Source organism: Ctenocephalides felis, unplaced genomic scaffold, assembly GCF_003426905.1.
Source record: "Ctenocephalides felis isolate EL2017-DRISC unplaced genomic scaffold, ASM342690v1 CF-g0.4_SCAFFOLD_03572, whole genome shotgun sequence".
NCBI classification, from domain to species: Eukaryota; Metazoa; Arthropoda; class Insecta; order Siphonaptera; family Pulicidae; genus Ctenocephalides; species Ctenocephalides felis.
In genome coordinates, this window is record NW_020539726.1 from 34,020,052 (window position 1) to 34,042,032 (window position 21,981).

Below are 21,981 nucleotides of genomic sequence, written 5' to 3' on the forward strand. Positions count from 1 at the left end.
CCCAAGGGCGTAACATATAAGTATGTTTTATAGACCATGATATCTATTGTCAAAAAAAGGTTCATAACAATTGGCAAAAAAATTATCGGTAAATTGCAAGAAAACGGCTCAGTAGATTTTTACCTAAAACTAATTAGTATCATTCCCAACCAATATCTTTCGAAGAGTTTTTTATTTTAACACTTTTTTCCAAATTACAAAGAAACGGCTTAGCCGATCGCGGCACAGAACTGCGAAAAAATAATCCACACCGAAATACATCGATTGGCTTTTAAATTTTTGAAATCGGTTTGAGCATTTTAAGCAATCTTCGATGAAATTTCTAACTTTGACAAACGCCAAAAAAACGATTCTAATTTTTGCAAAGTTGACGAATCTTTAAATTTAAAACGACCTTTTGTAGGACCGTAATATTTTAGTATGATTTATAGGACTATGGTATCTACCGTCAAAAAAAAATCATAAAAATCGTCGATTTTTTTTAACTTTATTACAAGAAAACGGCCCGACTGATCTTTACCAACCAATTCTTTCGAAGGGTTTTTGAATTTTTCAAAATCGATTCAGAATTGAGGGCTAAAACGTGGACGAAAAATTTCTCACTTTTCTGCGATTTACAAAGAAACGGCTCGGCCGATCTTCGCACAAAACTAACAAACTATAGTCCTCATCGAGATACATCGAATGGCTTTTAAATTTTTGAATCGGTCCAGCCGATTTTGAGTAAACGTCGATTTACGGCAGAAGATTTGTTCACGCACACGCACACACACACGCACATACTTTTTCCAAATTTGATCTTATTCGATTCAGAATGGCTTGAAACGTCGACAAAACATAAAATTAGCGAATCGGACTTTTTGATGAAAACATAAACTTCTACTTTGGGAAGTTAATTAGGAGCTCTTGTTTTAAAATTCATTTTGTTCATCTTTTATGTTTCTCTCAAACCATATTTCTTTTACTATCGTCAATGAATGACAAACTTTTTTGCATTTGGTTCTCATCAATTAGTACCATAACTTTGTATTTTTTCAATTCCAATTTTTTCAATTTAACCATTCTCTAATACTCAATTCTATGCAGCTGGTAGAGACAAATTTGATGGAATTGGCAATATTATTGTTATCTTATTCTAAAACAGTTTTTATATTTTTGCCTCTATTTCAGGTTACCAAAATCTGAACCAATGCGAGAAGAACTTTTTGAGGTTGACACTGACGCTGATCAAATAGACGATGTTATGTCCAGAAGTCACAGTGATGGTATCAGAAAACAAGGACATTTGCTCAAAGGACCTGATACTTCATCTGATAGGATGTTTGCACATATTGGATCTAAAAGCTTCAAGAGAAGGTAGGAATAGAGTTATGGAAAAATCAAATTAAGGTTGCAAAATTTATATTGGTTCCAAGATTTTTCTGTAATTTTTGTATTTATAGTTCATTTTAAGGAGCTTTGGGAAATACTTTTTATCATCATTTTTAATTGGAAACTTGAAAATCTTATTGTGTATTTACTTTTCTGCAGATATTGTTATCTTCGTCAAGAAGTTGATGGAACTTACATTCTGGAGCTCCACAAGGATGAAAAGAAGGGCGATGCAAAGGCTACCATTGTTATGGACTTCTGTACTGATGTAGTAACTGTAAGTTTTTTTAAAAAAAACTGCTGTGCATTTTTCAGTACAAATAAATTGAAATTAAGTCAAACTTAATTTTTATAAAAATATTTTTTCGCAGAATACAAAGAAAGGTCGATACGGATTTGAATTAAAAATGATAGAAGGACATAGATCGTACACTTTGGCAGCAGATTGTGAAGCAGAAATGCAGGTAATTAATTATTTAATAATATGTATTTAAATAACATACAAAACAATTTTTTTTCCAAAAAAATCAATCGAAAATTACCAAATTTTAATGGTGATCAAATTGCTGTCTCAATATTTTAGATCGATCGATTAAAAGATTGTTTTTAGTTTGTAACGTGCAATGTTTTATTATGAAACTAGATGACCCGACAGACGTTGTCATGTATCCACGTCTACAATTTTTTACTATCCTATACTAATATTTTTATTATTTAAGATATCCAAAATTGCGTCTTAAACTTCTACTAATTGATATCGTGAGGGCCGAATTGTATGTATTCATTTTTACATTTTTATTTATTATGTTCAAGTGAAATTTTTAACGTATTTTTAAAATATTATGCGAAGATTAGTAAAAGATGCAAAGAAATTATATATTTCTTGAATTATATTGAAAAAAAAACTATATTGAAAATTTTATATCTGAATCTTGTGTTGGCGTCGTAAATGTCATAGATAAAACATGAATCATAAAGTGAATAAACTAAATAGATAGTTTATAATTAATTAATTTTGATTTTGAATGGTAAACGGTATAAAAGGTATCCTATGTCCTTCTCCTGGCTCTAAACTACCTCCCTGCCAATTTTCAGCTAAATCGGTTCAGACGTTCGTGAGTTATAAGTTTTCTAACTAACACGATCCTCTTTTATATATATATATATATATATATATATATATATATATATATATACGAGGTGTGTTCAAAAAGTACCCGGAATTACTAATAATTAAATTTCGCGGGTCTGGAGTGTCTGATTGTCAAAATTTTTTTTTATTGTGTTGGTATACATGCCCCTAAAGTATGATGAAATTTTCAGCTATATTCACTGTTTACTTTGTCTGTGGTAGTCGCTAAAGGTTCGACGTGTTTTTCTGAGCTCGGCGATTTTTACAATGGAAGAATTGAAAAGTCAAAGAATTTGTATTAAATTTTGCGTAAAAAATGAAATAAAGTGTTGCAAAGTGCAAAAATTCACCAGATATGGCTCCGTGTGACTTTTTCCTATTCCCAAAGTTGAAGAGACCCATGAAAGGACGGCGGTTTTCCTCGATTGAAGAAAATCTCTGAGAGTGCTCAAGGACATATCAAAAAGTGAATATCAAGGGTGCTTCGAAAATTGGAAAAAACGCTGGCATAAGTGTATTATATCTGGGGGGGACTACTTTGAAGGGGACCACATTAATGTAGACGAATAAATAAATATTTTTTTGAAAAAACGAAAATTCCGGGTACTTTTTGAACAGACCTCGTATATATAGAATAAAAATATTGACGAATCAAGTCATTCTGAATTTTTGACACAAATGCAGGAATAAAATATTTCATAGTTTCAAACAGTATAAGAGCGAAAATGATAGAATATCATTTGTAATTGAAGAAAATTGCTGTATTATTTATCTAACTCAAATGAATGAATAATTGTGGTTAGTTTTATTTTAGGTTTATTATGTTTTAATTTTTTTTCAAAATATCGATGAGTCGAGTTATTCTTAATCGTTTATCATCAAATTTGGAAAAATTTATATGTAATGTGATCCAAAATTTGACTTTTCTTGGGCTGTTGCAAATTTTACCTAAATAGCTGAATTTCAATTCTCATTAAGTCGATTATTTACAATTATCGAGAAATTCATGCAACTTGCCTCAAGGCAAAATGCCATTTACACTTAGTTTAAATTACGTTTAATTTTTTTTTTCTAATTTTAGGACTGGGTTGCTAAATTAAAAGCTGTGATAGAACAAATTAAACTACAAGAAGAGAAAAGGGCTGCATCATTGGAAAGAGGTAAATAGGATCACGTTCAATTTTTTTTTGTAAAAAAGTAACATATTTCAATAACAATTTAAACTGGAAAAAATCATATTTAAGCATTTTTACCTATTATAATTTTGGATAAAATATGATTAATTATGTCGCCATCTAACTATGTGCTTTTGCAATTCACCAAAATCTGGTAGGGCTTGAGCTTCTTTTTATTATTTTATTATTATGTAAAATTTAGTTAATATGTCACTATGGCTAAGGCAACACCGGTCTTTTATTTGAGTTTATTATACATTTTTTTTATCGTGTCAATGATATTTTTTTATCGATCTTTTACTTTTTAGCAAGTTTACAACAATCAGCACCGCCATCGCCTGCACCTTCGCCAGCACTGACCTATGGAACCCTCAAGGGGTTAGAACAAAGTATGAATCCTCAGTTGATAAGATATAGTAGAGAAACCGATATTTCGATAGCCAGTTCCAGAAAAGAAGGAAGAAGACGTCTTTTTAGTGGTTACGTGCAGCCGAATAAGGCGACTCCTCAACCTAATGTTGAACCTTACAAGTAAGTAGAAAGAATTATAAAATCATAAGCTATAATAATAATTTAGGCCCCGACTTACGAGCGATTTGTTGCTTTGACATACGAGCAAAATTCGAGATACGAGCTTTGACCGAGTAAGGGTTCTCTAGAAAAGTGAAATTATGAACAATTTCATCAATCGTAACAATGATTTTCTTACCATAGAAATATTTTGGATGTTTTATGAAAGTAATTTTTTTTATAGTTAGTCATTTCATTTTTTCATTAATTTGAATACATATTTGAAAAAAGTTGAGTTCACTAGTTTTGGCTTTTTTACATTTGCTAAATATTATTTATTTTTTATAAACATAAATCCAAAGAAAAGAATGTCTCTTGAATGGAAACGTAAAATAAAAAAACGTTACATAAATAAATTGTACAAAAACTTTTTTTTTCATTTTTATATTCGATTAATATTTATTACTAGCCATATTTACGAATTTAACAAAAAAATTAAAAGTTTCTCCATTTTAATTTAAATTGCTAATTATTTTCAGTTTTTTATATTAACTTTATTGAAAATTTTCTTTATATATAATATTTGGTTTTACGTACGGTTTTTTTGGGCTAAAATAACTGCGCTTTTGGCCATTCATTAAATGGGTGTACATTTTAAAAATGAAAAATATAATTTATAATTATTTATCCTTATAAAAAACAAACTATCAACGTTACTGACTAAATAAAATAACCTCTAAAAAATATTTAAGCAATTTCAAAAATTTGTGAAGACAAACGTACTTAATTTATAATTATTTATAATTATTACTTAAAGGTAAAAAACAGTATGAATGTAACAAAATAGTTTGAATGAATGTAAGGTAAGATTCATAAGATTCAGGAATGTCATCATAAAATGCAAAAATCAAACTAATTTTTTTTTAAGTTCTTGGTGATGAAATGTCGAGTATATCTAGAAGAAATAAGATAAGATTTTTTTTTCTAAAATAAAAATAGTCTACTTTGCGCCCAATTATAACATAATATTTATGTAATATATATAAATAAGAATGTTGTAACATAGTATGTATAGAAATATGTAACATTGTTATTTAAAAATCCAAAAGCCAAAATTTATAAAAATATTTTAATATGTAAGAAATTATATCAGCTACCTGCTAATAAAAGTCTTGTCAAAATCGATTCAGCCGTTTTGAAGATTATCTAAAAACATAAATATAAGAAAACATTAATTTAGTATATGCACCCTATTTTTATTCGTAGCGTTTATTAAAATTTCAATTTTACAAACAGACACTCCAATTTTATTAACTAGTAATCAAGTCAAAAATTTGAAATGGAAAATTTCTTCACGTTTTAGAGGTTTCTGAACATTTTGGCACACCTTAGAAAAAATTGATGTGTGTGTATGAATGCTATTTCTCGTCTACGTTTTCAAGCGCAAGGATCAAACGATTTGAATGGTTAAAAAAACATTCGATTCCTATTAATAAGGTCACGTGCCGATTAATTTTTATAGAGATTTTAGTAATAAGTATAAAAACAGCCACGCATCACGATTGCTTTGAAGAGTTCAAAAATTTTAAAATATAAAAGTCAAATTGCTCAAAAAAATTTTTTTTTAATTTTCAAGAATGACATTTTTTTCAAATTTTTCAAAAATGACATTTTTTTCAAATTTTTCAAAAATGACATTTTTTCAAAATTTTCAAAAATGACATTTATTTCAAAATTTTCAAAAATGTCATTTTTTTCAAAATTTTCAAAAATGACATTTTTTCCAAAATTTTCAAAAATGACATTTGTTTCAAAATTTTCAAAATCACATTTTTTCAAAGTTTTCAAAAAAATTCAAAAGCTTTCTTTAAAAAATTAATTTTTAGTACAAGAAGTTCTAGCAATTTGCTTTAAGGCACAATGCCATGCACTGCTAGTTTATATGTATAGATAGCCCATTTCATTATCAAGCATAAAAATATTATACTTTTATACTTTATTTCTAATACTATACATTTATTCTTTATTTCATATATTATACTTTTATTCTTTATTCCATATATTATACTTTTATTCTTTATTTTTTGTTTATTTATGGGAAATGATTGCTTTAATCTCATTTCAATAATATTAACACACCAAGTAGATAATAATAATGGTGTAAATTGAAAAAATTAGCTAAAAAAATAAGCCCTGCCGTGACCAGGATTCGAACCTGGGTTACCACGGCCACAACGTGGGGTCCTAACCACTAGACGATCACGGCTATCGGGCTATGAGATAGTGACCCTATAATCTCGTATCATTGATACCGATATCTATATAAACATTTAGAAAGTACCGTAAATAAAACTCTCACCTGCGTTTGATATGCATGCAGCTACTCATTAGGCGCGTAATAAAAATAAAATGAATTATTCTTCATATTCTTTTTAACTTTCCGTAGGGTAAGTATAGTATAGTAATCGCAAAAAAATCGGAAATGAAATGTTTTATATACCTCTGCGTTCCAAAGGTTTCTGAACATTTTGGTATACCTTAGAAAAAATGGATGTATGTGCGTGTATCGATACAAATTTTCGTCGACAATTTCAGCAACACAGTTCAACCGATTTGATGAGAACACGTGCTGATTATTTTTAAGTAACAATAACTTACAAGATTTCATTGTATCTTGATTTTTATTTCAAGGAAAAAATCTTTTCGTGTCATTTTTTTCATTCATGATTTTTTCTAGGGAGCAGTTTGGCCAACGCATATCCCTAGTTTGCGAATCCCTGAAGTTTCGTCTCCAAGCCCCTGTCGATGGCGAAAAAGAAACCTTGTGCCAGGTCGAGCCCTATTTCACGTCCCTTTGTTTGTACGATGCTCGAGCCAATAGGAAATTGACCGAAAACTTCTACTTCGACGTCAACCATGACGTCTGTCGGAAACTGTTGGAGATAATAACAACTCTGGAACTATGACTCATAATGGGACCACTAATGGTAAGGGGATCATATGTAACAATTAGACATATTTTACAGGATAACTTCATAACAGAAAAATGTTATGGCAAGGCCATGTTACGCTTCAACTTCTATACATTATGCTACTGAATCATACTCAATACTGTCAATTTGTCATGTATTTGCTGTGCATTCAGATGTTTTACACATAAACTGCAACGTCACTCGTATGTTATGAAGCTGGGTCAGAAAGACCCTGATACCTAAGATCGTTTTTTTTTGACATCTGACAACCTAAGATACACGCCTGGCTGCACAGCAACCGCAAAGCTTTTATCAATAGTTAGAACGTGTTAGTATGGAAAGTTCTTCATAACATAGCCTTGCCATAACATTTGTCTGTCATGCAGCAGAATCCGTCCATCAAATTACTTTTATTACATAAAATTATCAGAATCACAACGACGTTTGCAGAAGAATAGTAAATAATTTTGGGAAGATTGTTACATTTACAGACTGCAGACTGTCTGTTTTATATTGTATTTCTAATAGTTTGCAGTATAATATTCGAGGCACTTTTTTATAATTTTTTAAATGACTTGAACTCTCTTTTCCGCTTACTATTTTTAGTTTGCTTAGCGAAAATAGATAAAATTTACTAAAATTTTTGCCAACTGTCTTATATACCTCAATACAAAAACTTTGAATAAAACTAGATTGAACTCGGCCTGACATATAGTGCAAATTAATAATACAATTTTGGACCGTTTTCCTACATTTTTGTAGAAAAAAATCGAAAACTTTGTTCCGGGCACTCTTTTTTAGTTAGCTTAACAGAAATTAGATAAAATTTACTAAAATTTTATGCTAACTGTCTTATACATCTCAATGCAAAAACTTTGAATAAAACCAGTTTGAACTCGGTCTAACACATGGTGCAAATTAATAATACAATTTTGTGCCATTTTTCTACATTTTTGTAAAAAAAATCGAAAACTTTGTTCCGGACATTCTTTTTTAGTTAGCTTAGCAGAAACTAGATAAAATTTACTAAAATTTTATGCAAACTGTCTTATACACGTTAGTTTTCCTAATAGTCATACCAAGAATTATTTATTAGTTTAATATAAATGCATGTGGTTAACATTTTGAGTATTGCTTTAGTAGTTTAAAAGCCTATTCCGGACAAACATCGTTACACGTACTTTATATATTTATATCACATATTATATATTTTAGTAAAATAAACAACAGTCAGTCAGGGTTTATGACCTAATTATATCAAGTTCCATATCATCATTCTGTTTTTTAATCCTAAATTCCATTTCATCATTCCATTCCTAAATTAACCCTTTCGTCTCGGATTCCGCCATTCCGGCAGCAAAATCATATAAATCTCGGAATTCGCGAGTGGGAAGTGTTAAGTTCTTACGACATGACGACCCGACGCTATAATATTCCGGGTCGTCATGTCGTATTACCGAGTTGTCTAAGAAACTAAGACAGTTTAAGTTGGATTGTTTTGGTGTTATTGCAGTTTCAATATAGAGTTCAAACAATGACTAACTTCAGTCTTTTGAAGTGTTTTTCTTTTATCGTTCATTTGTTGACTTTGTATACACTTATAATACTTATACATAATACATTTTACAATTAATCTTTATACTTTTTTATAATTTAAAAAAAAACTCGGTGTGAGAAGTATGATGGAAATGAATAAATGGATTAGTATTTGTATTAACAAATCTATAATAATTGTTTTAGTATACATATTCAAACAAAATCTTGATGATTTTAGGCATTCAAAGTTAGGGGCGCACGAACTTTTAGCTACCCTGAAACGGCACCTCGTAGCAGGTTAAGTGCACACGCTTGGGACTCGCCGAAACTAAAAATTGAAAAATAAATACATAGCAATATTTAATACCAGTGATAGTTTATGTAGTATTGATATTTGTATAAATATGCTTTGATTATGTATACTAATTTATTTTTCAAATTTTATTTAAACGTGTGATTATATATTATAGCAAATAACACCAAATGTTAAACATCAAATTACCTCAAATATTTGGAAAAGTGCTATTAATTTAGCTATTAGTTAAATTTATCTATTAGTTAACTTAGTTGTCATTTTTTCATTCTTATGTGCTTGTATATAATTGTATAGTGCACCATATATCCTTTTCTTTGTCAATAATATTATAAAAGTGTTGTGTTCGAACTTTATTTGGACTGCGTACGCGCTGTCCCGGTAATAAATTTTAATATCAGTCTTACTTCTAAAATTGCTCTTAAGCTTTATTTAATTGATTGTTATAGATTTTTATTTTTATATATATCTATCTATAATTTGCAGGTTGTACAAACGGCACAGGTGATGATAAAAAATCTGCAACAAATGGTCATTCACCAACTGCTGGAGATGGAATGAAGAACGGTTGTTCTGGAACTAATGGTAGTGCTGGTGGCGATGGCGAGGAATGCGGAATGTTCGATGCTAAATGGATAGAGCATCCCAGACAAGTAATTATTTTTTTACATATTACACGAATTATTTCATTCTTTAAAATCTGAAATTTTATCGAGAGCGAATGACGAATCATTAGCATTCGACTCGGCCGTAACGCACTTCCGTTGCATTTGTACGGATTTACACCCTAGTCGCGCCTTAAGAAGTTTTACTTCAAAAATATCTGCTATCTATAAGTCAAATTACACGATTATGCTGGGCTTGGTTTCAAAATTTGATTCTCGTTTAAAATAATTTGTTTGAAGTTTTTAATATTTGTTCTCCACCAATAATATTTTAATGCAATAACTGTTGTCAGAGAAATAGTTAACACTGATTCACTAGGATAACATACATATTTTTTTTTATTCATTCATAATATATAACAATCAGAGTTATTTACATATGGCTAAATTACACATAATAATAATCACAGAAAGAAATAAAATAATAATAATAATAATAAATAAATAAAAATAGATGAAAAATAAAGAAAATAAATAAAGAAAAAATAAAAGAAAAAAATAACAAATTGTAATAATTGGCTCCAATAAGCAATTGACTATGGAAAGCAATTTTTTACATTAAGTCTATAGGCTGTTTCTAACATACATATGACTTTTTACAAACTCTGTACTTATTTGTACACAATGCAATAAAATTATTAACTTCCCGAAGGAGAAGTTTATGTTTTCATCAAAAAATCCGAATGGCTAATTTTATGTTTTCTCGACGTTTCAAGCCATTCTGAATCGAATGAGACCAAATTTGGAAAAAGTATGTGTGTGTGTGTGTGTGTGTGTGTGAACAGATTTTTTGCCGTAAATCGGCGTTTTCTCCAAAACGGCTGGAGCGATTTCAAAAATTTAAAAGCCATTTGATGTATTTCGATGAGGACTATCGTCTCTGAGTTTTGTGCGGCGATCGGCCGGGCCGTTTCTTTGTAAATTGCAGAAAAGTAAAAAATTTTTCGCCCACGTTTTAGCTCGCAATTCTGAATCGATTCTGAAAATTCAAAAACCATTCGATAGATATTGGTTGGGAATCGTGCTGATTAGTTTTTGGTAAAGATCGGCCAGGCCGTTTTCTTGTAATAACGTTTTTAAAAAAAAAATTTCGACGATTTTTATGATTTTTTTTTTGACGGTAGATACCATAGTTTTCTAGGTCATACTAAAATATTACGGCCCTACGACAACTCGTTTAGCTTTAAAAATTCGTCAAAGTTTGCAAAAATTGGTATAGTTTTTTTGACATTTGTCAAAATTAGACTTTTGATCGACGTTTTCTCAAAAGCGCCTGAACCGATTTCAGAAATTTAAAAGCCATTTGATGTATTTCGGGGAAGACTATCGTTTGTCAGTTTTGTGCGACGATCAGCCAAGCCGTTTCTTTGTAATTTGAAAAAAAGTGTTAAACTTTTCGTCCACATTTAAGCTCATCCTACCGAACCGATTTTAAAAAATCAAAAACTGTTCAAAAGATATTAGTTGGGAATGATACTGATCAGTTTTAGATGAAAATCTACCGAGCCGTTTTCTTGTAATTAACCGTTGAAAAAAAATTTAAGCCGATTTTTATGGATTTTTTTTAGCGATATATACCATGGTCTTATTGACCTTACTGAAATATTACGGCCTTAAGACAAATAGTTTGATTTTAAAAATTCATCAAAGTTTGAGCAAATGAGTAGCTCTTTTGACATTTGTTAAAATTAAAATTAGACTATTTACTTGGTATAATGATAGAGTACTTGGTCTTGAACACAATAAACCATTAAAGTTCTGGAAACTGGTTCAATTATAAAAATTATTGATTTTTGAAAATTTTAAAAAATACTCCGAGCCAAAGTGTTCGTTCGTTTTCAATTATGTGTAATAAATCCACTCGGAATACTTTTAATGACTCATAAATTAATTTATTTTTTATTGATTAAGTCGATTATTTAAATATATCGGGAAGTTCATGTAACTTGCCTCAAGGCTAAATACCAAACCAACTAGTTTGATTTTTTTTTTAATAATGATTTTATATTATTTTCAGGCGATATTAAGTGTGACCAATCCACACCCCGATGTATTTTTAGTCGTAAGAATTGATAAAGTGTTGCAAGGCGGTATCTGCAACACTTCAGAGCCTTATTTGAAAGCTACAAAAGATCCACGTTTAGGTAAGAAATATTAATTAAATTACTGATGACTAATAAGTAAATGAATTTGTAAATCTTATGTATTTATATTATTGTTTATAGGTTTAAAAGTACATAAATCTGTGAAAACATACTGCCAAAGATTAGGACAATATAGGATGCCATTCGCATGGGCTGCGAGGCCTTTATTTAGGTAAATTTATAAGAATTATATATTTTTTTAGTTTATGATACAGCCAACCTTTGCATAACGCGGTATTTTAATAACATGGTTTTTCTATAACGTTTTCTATAATTTATAACTTCGCACTTCTATAGCAGTTTTCTTTCGACCATAAGTATTTTCCCAGCAACTATATATTGTAAAAGGTTTTAATATAAGTTTTATTATTGACTAGAATATTATATTTAAAAATATGTTTTATATACATGTTTGTCCATTCACAGGAGGGTTGACCAAATATCCAAATGTTACTCGCATTCATAAATTGCTATAATTTTAATTACGAACTTGAAATTAATTAAATATAATTCTTTTATCTAGATTATATAGCAATGAATTAGATACAACTTCAGAATTTCCGTCCATATATCGACAAGAGGGTCACAAGTTGAAAGATGAGGATCTCTTAAAATTACTAGCAGATTATCGCAAACCTGATAAATTGAACAAATTGACTGTAGTACCAGGATGGCTGAAAATATCACTGCAACCGATTGTAGAATTACCAGAAAGTAAGTGAAATAAAAAATTTGCTAGATAAAAAAGTCAAATATCTCATTTTATTTGTCTGAGCAATTGTGATATGAATTGTATATTGTGATTTTTTTTCATTATATTCTAAATTATTTATATATAATCCTAAATAATTATTTTATTTTTATCTAACATGTAATGTCTATATACGTGAGGCTAAAACTTTCAAAAAATTGTAAGAAATGACTGGTTCCATTAATTTTGTAAATTAAAAAAAAAAATTGAAAAAATCCAGTTAGGTCCTGGACCTAACTTAAGGTCCATATTTATTTATCATTACATCAAAAACAATTTCTGGGTTAGATATAAATACATATCGTGAACATTTTTATAATCGGTTCAGTAGTTTAGGATTAGGAGTCCACACTAGGCAAACATTGTTACACGCACTTTATTTAAATGATAATTTTCCATCAAACAGGGTTTTGTTTGTTTGTTTGTTTGAAAAGATTTATTTGTTTCATATTATATTACATAAAAGAAAAAGTGAGTAAAAAAAACTTTATCAAATATCTTATTCTTTCAATAACTATCTTTTATTGTAAAATTAGTCTGATGAATTTAGGTATTAATTTTCAGATTGTTTGACCACTTCGTTGATACCTTTAAGACCATTTCCGAACCCACCAACATGCGAGCCGACGATAGAAATTGCTGAATTCCAAAGTCCGTCAGGTAATTTATAGTAGAATAAGGTTGCTCAAGTTGACCTATCTGAATTATGAATTATTGAATTACATTATCTGGTACCCTTAAATAGAAATATGTAGTGGATGAGCAAAAGTGAGCAAAACTTGTGACTTGAAATTTTTTGTGAAGTTTCTACTAATATTTTGATTCAGTTGTAAGTATATTATGACAATGAAATATTTTCTATACTAATGTTCATTTTTGACTATCCGTAGTGCAAAAATTGCAGTTTTTGAGAGAACTAAGCGTCCGATTTAAATGATTCAACTGCTTACGAAACCAGTGCTTTCGGAAAAAAAAAATTATTTAAAAAAAATCTTTTTGATTATCGAAAATTATTCGAATTTTAATTTTAATTTTTGCTAAAGTTCTATACTCTGAAGCTTACTTATATCCTTTAAATGAATAATTTTAACTTTGCAATTCAGTTTAAATAATTCTTATAAATATTAAACAATGTCCTTCATTTTAAATTCGATTAATAAATTTTACTTTTGTTTACTTTTTTGTAAACATATATGTGTTACAGTATTTTTAATTATCTATTTGAAAACATTTAATATTCCTCGTATATTTTATTACGGTACGGGAAGTTCCAGCAATCAGCCTAGAGGCACGATGCCATACACCACTAGTTATAATTTATTTGACATTCGGTCAGATTTAATTCAATGTTAGATTCTGTTTAAATTATGTGAATAGTTAAAAAAAATAAAAAATAATAAAATAGAAAAAATTGTTGTATATGTGTGTGCGCGTGTGTGTTCGGATACAAATATTCGTCGACGATTTCGAGAACACAGATAAACCAATTTGAATGATTTAAACAACATTCGATACCTATTGATAAATAGACGTGTTGATTAGTTTTTGGCAAAGGCAGGCCCAACCGTTTCGGAGATACGGGGCAAAAGGTGCCAAAAACGGTAATTTAATTTTTGTGTGAACGGAGCGTCCAAATTAAATGATTCAAAAAATTTAATTTTTAATTAAATTTTTTAACATTTAAATTGGACGCTAATTAACATTTAATTTGTATTAACGAAATGAAGAACTGATAGAGTTATTGGAAAGGCAGGTCTAGCGGTTTCTAGCGGAGATTCAATGAAAAAAGTAAAAAAAATGCTGTTTGTCGGATAAAAATGATCTCTAGACAAAGACATACATCAAAGTATAAAAAACAAATTCAAAAAACTCAAAACTCATTTCTTTTCAAAGTTCTGAAAATAAATTGAATTTTATTTTGCTGTGCTATCATACTGAACTGTCAGAATGTCATGTATTTGCTGTGCAATCAGGCGTTTTTATCAAGTTGTCAGATATAAACCTAACCTAGACAAATATAAAAAAACGGTCTTGGATAACAGGGTCTTTCTGACTCAGCTTCATAACATACGAGTGACATTGCAGTTTATGTATAAAACCTCTGAATGCACAGCAAATACATGACATTTTGACAGTATTCAGTATGATTCAGTAGCATAATATATTGAAGTTGGATCGTAACATGGCTTTGCCATGATCTGTTGTGGGGCAGAATCGGTCTATTAGTATGCCAAAGGTTTTTTTTTTAAACTTTATTGCTCTAAATAATGTAGCATTATTTCCGAAGGGGGTACGATTTGGGCAACCTTACTTTATATCCAAAAAATATTTGAAACAATTAACATGTTTTATCTTATTTTTTTTGCAGATCGTGATGTACACCCTTATACAGTATTCACAAACCACCTGTACGTCTATCCACAATCTCTCATGTTCGACACCCCAAAAATATTCAACAGGGCAAGAAATATAGGTTGTATTGTTGAATTAAGAGACAGCGACGCAAAGGATGCACAACCACTTAAAGTAAGAACAATATTAAAAATTAAATTTAATTAAATTAAAATTTTTGAAAAAGTTATTCTAATGACACTTAAATTTCCTTTTCAGTGTATATATGGTAGACCTGGTGGTCTTCCTTTGACCACACGAGTAATTTGCCCTGTGGTCCATCATAATACAACTCCAACGTTTTACGAAGAAGTAAAAATACGTCTTCCAATAACATTAGATTCATCACATCATATATTGTTCACGTTCATGCACATTTCATGTGAAATTTCGAAAAAGAAAGACTGCAACTCCGATAGTTGTGTGGGGTACGCTTGGATCCCTTTGATTAGTAAGGGAAAATTGAATCTGGATACACAGGTAAGGGAAAAGAAATATTTATTTATATTTATTATAAAATGTTCTAAAGTTTTTGGTTTTACAATTACTTACTGCAATTTTCAGACAATCGCGGTATCTACTCATCTGCCACCAGGTTACCTTTCGATACAGCCTTTAGGACTAGGAAAAGGGGTAAGTTATTTTTTTTTTATTTCTTTTATTGGCCTCAGATAACATTTAGCTACATACATAATATACAATACATAGATAGCTTATATATTATATTAATCACTTACATCTTAATTTTACTATCATTAACAAACCTAATTATGTAAGGGTAACAACTCAAATTTTGCAATAATGATGTCAAATTGAAGGGTTTGATCAGTGTTTTTATAGAGTGCAGTTTCTCTAACAATTTAGAAGGGGTAAGTTAGTTTTTAAAATGAATATGACAGTAAAGTAAAGTTTTGAAGCAAAACTTTATTAGGCGCGACTAGGGTATAAATCCGTGCAAATGCAACGGAAGTATATAAGATAAGATAAGAGTCGAGTGCCAATGATTCGTCATTCGCTCTCGATGATATCATTTCTATACGGGTCGATTGTGATTAGTCGTCGTGTATGTGAATAGAGATCTGTCGTTGTATGCGTTCCGATATCAACAATGAAATCGGCTTAGATAAATAAACATTGTAAAGTTACATCGTAGTACAAATGTTGATTTAATGAAAAATGCCAGAATCAGAAGAATATTTTACTCAGTCCCCCGTACATAATTATAATGGAAATAATAAAACAAATACATTATTTGCGCCGTGTATGAAACATAAGTTTATTGAAATAATTTCTATGTTATCATAGAAGAAAGCGACTGATCCCATAAATTAGTTTAATCACAACACTAATAATTATTTATTCACTAATTTATTGTAATGAATGGGGCCTTACAGCGCTAGTTCTATAAAAAATTTAAACCGTGACTCAAAATTTATCAACTTGCATTCAAAATTAATTTACAACTTTTCTTAAATTCATATTTTATGTGAAATGTAATGTCATTCATTTCATAATTTTATAGAATGTACATAATTTAATTGTGTCCAAAGGATTTTAGATTTTAATGCAGTAATTTTAACCATTATTTTGCAATATAAGTAAATATTTAGCATTTAACTGCAATCATTAATTAAATACAAAAGTAAACAAAACCTGATTTGTACATATAAAATTTGGGTTTGTTAACTCCATATAGCATTGAAACATTATTTAAATTGAATTTAGAATGTAAATCTTGTTAGTTAAAGTATTTCATAAATGGAATTAATATTATTGGTTTGTTACCAATAATGTTTTGGAGCCGTATCTTACCTTAAATTTATATTTGCAATGTGGCATTGACTTATAGTATTTTCTTAATATACACAGTTTAGTATACTGATTTTTGTTAGAAATACTTCACATGTGTTACCATAAGACATGACATTTTTTATACCTGTTTAGTAATATATAGTGTATAGATTTTATCTCATCTTCATTTATTATTCGTAGTTTCTATAAATCTTTGAAGTTATTGAAATGGAAAATATTTTTTAGGCAAAACAGATATTACAGCTGTTCATAGATTGAGATTATATCGCCAGCGAAAAAGTAAACCACTAGTCAATGAATGTATGTTAATTTGAATTATATGAAGTTCTTCAAACACATTATTACATGTTGAGTGAAGTTGCGAAAACAATATTTGTTTAGGCGTTGTTTAACATAATTCGCTGTGTGAACGAATATTATAGAATTTATTAATCAGCAATTACTTCATTTCTCTAATGAAGATCCAAGTCCTAAATGCTAATTACAATGACAAACCGATCATGTCATGTTTGAAGTATGACTTTAATTACATTATTGTTTTTAAATATTATACATATTTTTAATGCTATTATAAATATATAATTTATAATAAATGTGTGCATCACGAGTGTTACCACATTACTAATAAACACTATTCAAAATTGTTATATATATTTATTTTTACTTAAGTGCCATCTTGTACAGTAGCAAATAAGTTTTTACTTCAATCGCGTGTGAACCTTACGCGCACTCTATTTTTTTTGGAACAACTTAGTATTTTATAATTTACTATTTGTTTTTTAGAATGCTGGACCAGAAATCACCTGGATAGACTCCCAGAGGCCATTATTTACAATTGCATTCAATTTAAATTCAACAGTTCTCACTCAAGACATACATTTACAAAATTTATTTACCCATGCTGAAAAACTGGTCGACAACAAACCTTCGGCAATTCCTTCCGAGAGCGAAACCTGCAAAATTTTGAAAGCTGCTCATGCTATTCAAACAGTAAGAAATCGAAATATTCAAGTACAAATTTATTTATATTTGCTTAATTTTTTTAATTTATTTTAGGTGACCGTTATAACATTTTTGCCGACGATTTTGAACCAATTATTTGCCCTGCTGGTTATAACGAATAGTGAAGAAGTTGGCCATAATATTATTCGGCTGTTGGTGCATATAATACATATGATTCATGAGTCTGGTAGAAATGATATTTTGCTGAGTTATGTTAAGGTTAGTACTATTTTATTTTTTATTTAAAATGATTATATTATTACTAGGTGACCCGACAGACGTTGTCCTGTACCCATGTCTACAATTTTTTTAATATTCTATACTAATATTTACAGTTTACCTACAAATAATAATTATTGTTATTTTAAATTACTCTTTACACTAAAATGCATATACATCTATATGAGAGATGTTAAGTGTATTAACTGCTTTATAAAATGATGAGGCTCAATTTCCACACTATATTGGAAATTGAAGTCTTTTAAACGGTATAACAAATTCAGAAAATATTAATATATAGTATCCGCGATAAAAGTACAATATTACATTGGATTTTTCCACTCAAAATAATTGTTACAATAATGTTATAATTAATGCTATAATTTTTATAATCTCGTATCATTTTTTAAACATTTTTTTGAATCTCGTATCATTTTTGCTTTTTTGAAACAGTTGCAATATGTATGTATTTTCTTGAACGAGATTTTGCTTTAAAAAATACATTTTTTTGAAAATATTAAAAAAATAGGTTTCTCTGTTTCTTTTTTTATTTTTCAAAATTTCAGAAAAAACGACTTTATTTTAAAACATAAATATAATTACTGAACATAAATAATACTTGATTTTTTTGAAAATTTTGTAAAATGTAATTTCTTAAACGATTTTACTTTCAGATTTTTTTTTTTTGAAAAATTAGGTTTCTAGTTTTTTGATATTTTGAAAAAAAGACTTTAAACTCTGAGAAAATTTTCATTATTATATTTAATTATGTATTTTTTATTTTTTAAATGATTTTGCGTTGAATCTTTATTTTTTTAAAAACTAGGATGCTTAACTATTTTGAACATCTTAGTTTTTTTTTTGCAAATTTTATTTTTTTATGTTTAGGAAATTCTGAAAAAAATGATTTTATTTGAAAACTTAAAATTTTGAAAAATATATTTTTTTCAACAATTTTGCTTGCAACTTAATTTTTTTCTGAAATTTTGAAAAAAATCGATATTATTTAAAAGCTTGAAATTTTTTGATAATTTTGTAAAATGCTTTTTCTTAAACGATTTCGCTTTAAAAAAATATTTTTTAGATAATTTTGTAAAGTTTGGATACTTGAATCTCGGTAATAAATTTCATGAATAGTAAAACTAGTGGTGATGCATGGCTTGTGTCTTGTGGCAAATTGCTGGAACTTTCCGTACCATAATTTAAAATTTTTCAAAGCTCATATATGAAGAACAAGAATTTTTGAGTATTTTAAATTTTTTTTTAAAATTTTTCAAAAATTTGAATATTTAAAACTTTTAAAAGATCCTGTTTTGAAAATACTGAATTTTTTTTAAAAACTTGTGTTGGAATTGGAACTGAATGCTTTTGTTTTTTTTTTAATTTTAGAAGTTTTTGATACCCATTAATTTAATGTCGTTTGATCCAGACTGTCGAAAATATGTTTTTCGAACGCGAAATGGCATCTTTTACTGCTGGATCTGCCCTTTCAATTTCATAAGTTCTTTATTACGTCAATACAAGTGGATGCTTCGTTCTCTGACAAAATTGAATTCTTATTTGCACTTTTTGTCTGGAATTATCTTTGCCAAAAACTAATTAGCATGTCCCGTCTCACCCTTAATGGGTGCTCTTACTTATCAACATAGGAATAAAACAAGTCCTGGTTTAATAATTCATGTTATTTAATAATAGTTACTCCTGTGATATAACCGTATTATATGGATTATTTCAAGACCGTGTGGCAAAATTTTCAATGTTTTTTTTTTCATTTTTCAGGACTTTTTGGAAACTATCAGCGTAAACTTTACCGTCTTTAATATTTGTTTATTTTTTCCTTTGCACTTTTATTTCTAATTTTATTTAATTTGTTCCTATTTCCCAAATATTAAAACATTTGTATATTGGGATATTGAGAATATTGATATTGATTTTCAATATATAATCTTCGAAATCCTATATTGTTCTAGTAGACTTATGTATTTTTGACATCGTGAGATGTATTTCCGATTTGTTAATATATTCATTAACTTCCCGTAGGGTAGTTATAGTAATGGGCCGAAAATCGAAAATAAAAATTTTTGCATTTCTCGACATTTTGAAGGTTTCTGAACATTTTGGCATACTTCAGAAAAAATGGATGTGTGTGTGTGCGTGTATGTGTTTTGTATGTCCGCATTTTTTTGTCCACGTTTTCGGGCGCACGGATCAACCGTTTTGAATGGTTCAAAAAACATTCGATTTCTTCGTTCAAGGCACGATGCCATACACCACTAGTTTTATATTGTATTTAAAGCGATTATTATAAAATGTTGGAATACTAAGTATTTTATGCCAGTGAGTGCATTTAAGTTTTTTTCATACATGATTCGATATTGTTCTCGCACACCGAAATAACTTGGGCGGTTAAATATAAACCGGTCTTCGCTTTTGTGTCTCATGTCACATATGCATACGTTTGGTAATTGTCCTACTTTACGATTGAGAATGTTTTCTCCGAACATACCGATTCCAAACAGATTTGTTCTCACCAGGGGGCGTAGCTCAAGTGGTAGAGCGCTCGCTTAGCATGTGAGAGGTACCGGGATCGATACCCGGCGCTTCCAACCCATATTTTATAATATTTTACTAATAATTTATTTTTGGTATTCACAATTGATAATTTTTCTTCATTTGGCAAGGTGTGAGTGAAATTCTCAATTAGGAAAGTTATACTTATATCAATTATCTGAATCGTCTAAATAATCGACGTAGTTTCTATAGCATGCTATATCATAATGTAGTAGACTAGCGTAAATTATAGTAAATTTGTCACTTTTGTGCAGACTTTCCAATAACGTTAGTAAACGCGAGCCTAATACATAAACACTTACACAGTGCATTTTCTACAATTATTTCTAGGAGATTGATTAAAATTATGCACTCTATTAATGTGCAAATTAGCAAGTCGGCGAAAGATTCTATCGAAAATATCTCCTGTGTGAAGATTATAAGATACTTGTATAAGAATAATTTATTCAGAAAATGTTTTGTTAAATGACTTATTCAGCAAAAATATAGAAATAAGTTGAGAGATAATTAATTGCTGACGATTTAGAATTTATAGTCGATAAAATCTAATTTATCAGTTATTAAATATACAGGGTGTCCCAGAACTCAACTTGAAGCCGATTTGAGATGATAATATTGATTGCAATTATTATGAAAACAAAGTTTTTTAAACTTTGAAAAATTAGTTTTTTGAGAAATTTTAAATTTTTGAAAAAAAAAAACTTTGAAAAAAATATTTTTATTATTTTGAAATATTTTGGAACTTTTTTTTAAAGCAATCGCATTGCTTTCGCGGCATAGAGACAGAATATCGAGCGGAATTTGAAAGTCATGATCTTTTACGTGATAATTTTTAGGTTAGTGTGGCTTATTTATATTATTTTTGTTCTTGGCATCGTAACCGTGAAAAACATTTCTATGACCAATTGACCACAATATAAAACTAGTGGTGTATGGCATCGTGCCTTAAGGCAAATTGCTGGAACTTCCCGTACCGTAACGAAATGTTCGAGAAATACTGAATGTTTTCAAATAGATTATTATAAATATTGTAACATTGTCTAATATTTATAAGAATTATATAAACTGAATTGCAAATTTAAAGTTATTTGTACAAAGTATATTAGAACTTTAGTCAGAATTAAAAATGAAATCTGAATTATTTTCGATATACAAAAAAAAACTAAAAAAATGATACTTTTTTTTTCAAGTAATTATTTTGTTTAAACAAGCTGAAAGTTCTTTGAATCATTAAAATAGGACGCTTAGTTCTCTCAAAAACTGCCATTTTTTGCACATTTAGCTCTGTATCGTCAAAATGGCTGGGCCTGCCATTGCCAAAAATTAATAATTACTTCTCCCAATCATTACTAATTAAATGTTTTTTAGATAATTCAAATCGGATACTCCGTCCACTCAAAAACTCGATTTCTATTTT

At 29.0% G+C, this 21,981-nt stretch overlaps 1 protein-coding gene and 2 non-coding genes across 3 annotated transcripts in view; 2 read left to right on the forward strand and 1 right to left on the reverse strand.

The window, feature by feature from the left end:
* The window catches only part of LOC113388401 (dedicator of cytokinesis protein 9-like), a 21,527-nt gene extending 2,033 nt beyond the window's left edge, over positions 1 to 19,494 (forward strand). The window contains exons 2-18 of the mRNA XM_026625784.1: positions 1,171 to 1,356; positions 1,531 to 1,648; positions 1,743 to 1,835; positions 3,585 to 3,663; positions 4,005 to 4,209; positions 6,926 to 7,152; positions 9,496 to 9,662; positions 11,692 to 11,818; positions 11,900 to 11,990; positions 12,342 to 12,532; positions 13,134 to 13,229; positions 14,938 to 15,095; positions 15,180 to 15,440; positions 15,525 to 15,593; positions 17,556 to 17,762; positions 17,829 to 17,993; positions 19,423 to 19,494. Coding sequence (XP_026481569.1) covers positions 1,171 to 1,356; positions 1,531 to 1,648; positions 1,743 to 1,835; positions 3,585 to 3,663; positions 4,005 to 4,209; positions 6,926 to 7,152; positions 9,496 to 9,662; positions 11,692 to 11,818; positions 11,900 to 11,990; positions 12,342 to 12,532; positions 13,134 to 13,229; positions 14,938 to 15,095; positions 15,180 to 15,440; positions 15,525 to 15,593; positions 17,556 to 17,762; positions 17,829 to 17,993; positions 19,423 to 19,494 — 2,512 coding nt within the window. The remainder of the gene's footprint in view (positions 1 to 1,170; positions 1,357 to 1,530; positions 1,649 to 1,742; positions 1,836 to 3,584; positions 3,664 to 4,004; positions 4,210 to 6,925; positions 7,153 to 9,495; positions 9,663 to 11,691; positions 11,819 to 11,899; positions 11,991 to 12,341; positions 12,533 to 13,133; positions 13,230 to 14,937; positions 15,096 to 15,179; positions 15,441 to 15,524; positions 15,594 to 17,555; positions 17,763 to 17,828; positions 17,994 to 19,422) is intronic.
* Trnah-gug lies at positions 6,383 to 6,454 on the reverse strand. Its single transcript has one exon. It is a non-coding gene; the product is annotated as a tRNA-His (tRNA).
* Positions 19,495 to 20,526: 1,032 nt separating the features above from the next.
* Trnaa-agc lies at positions 20,527 to 20,599 on the forward strand. The gene has a single exon. It is a non-coding gene; the product is annotated as a tRNA-Ala (tRNA).
* The last annotated feature ends 1,382 nt before the right edge of the window (positions 20,600 to 21,981 follow it).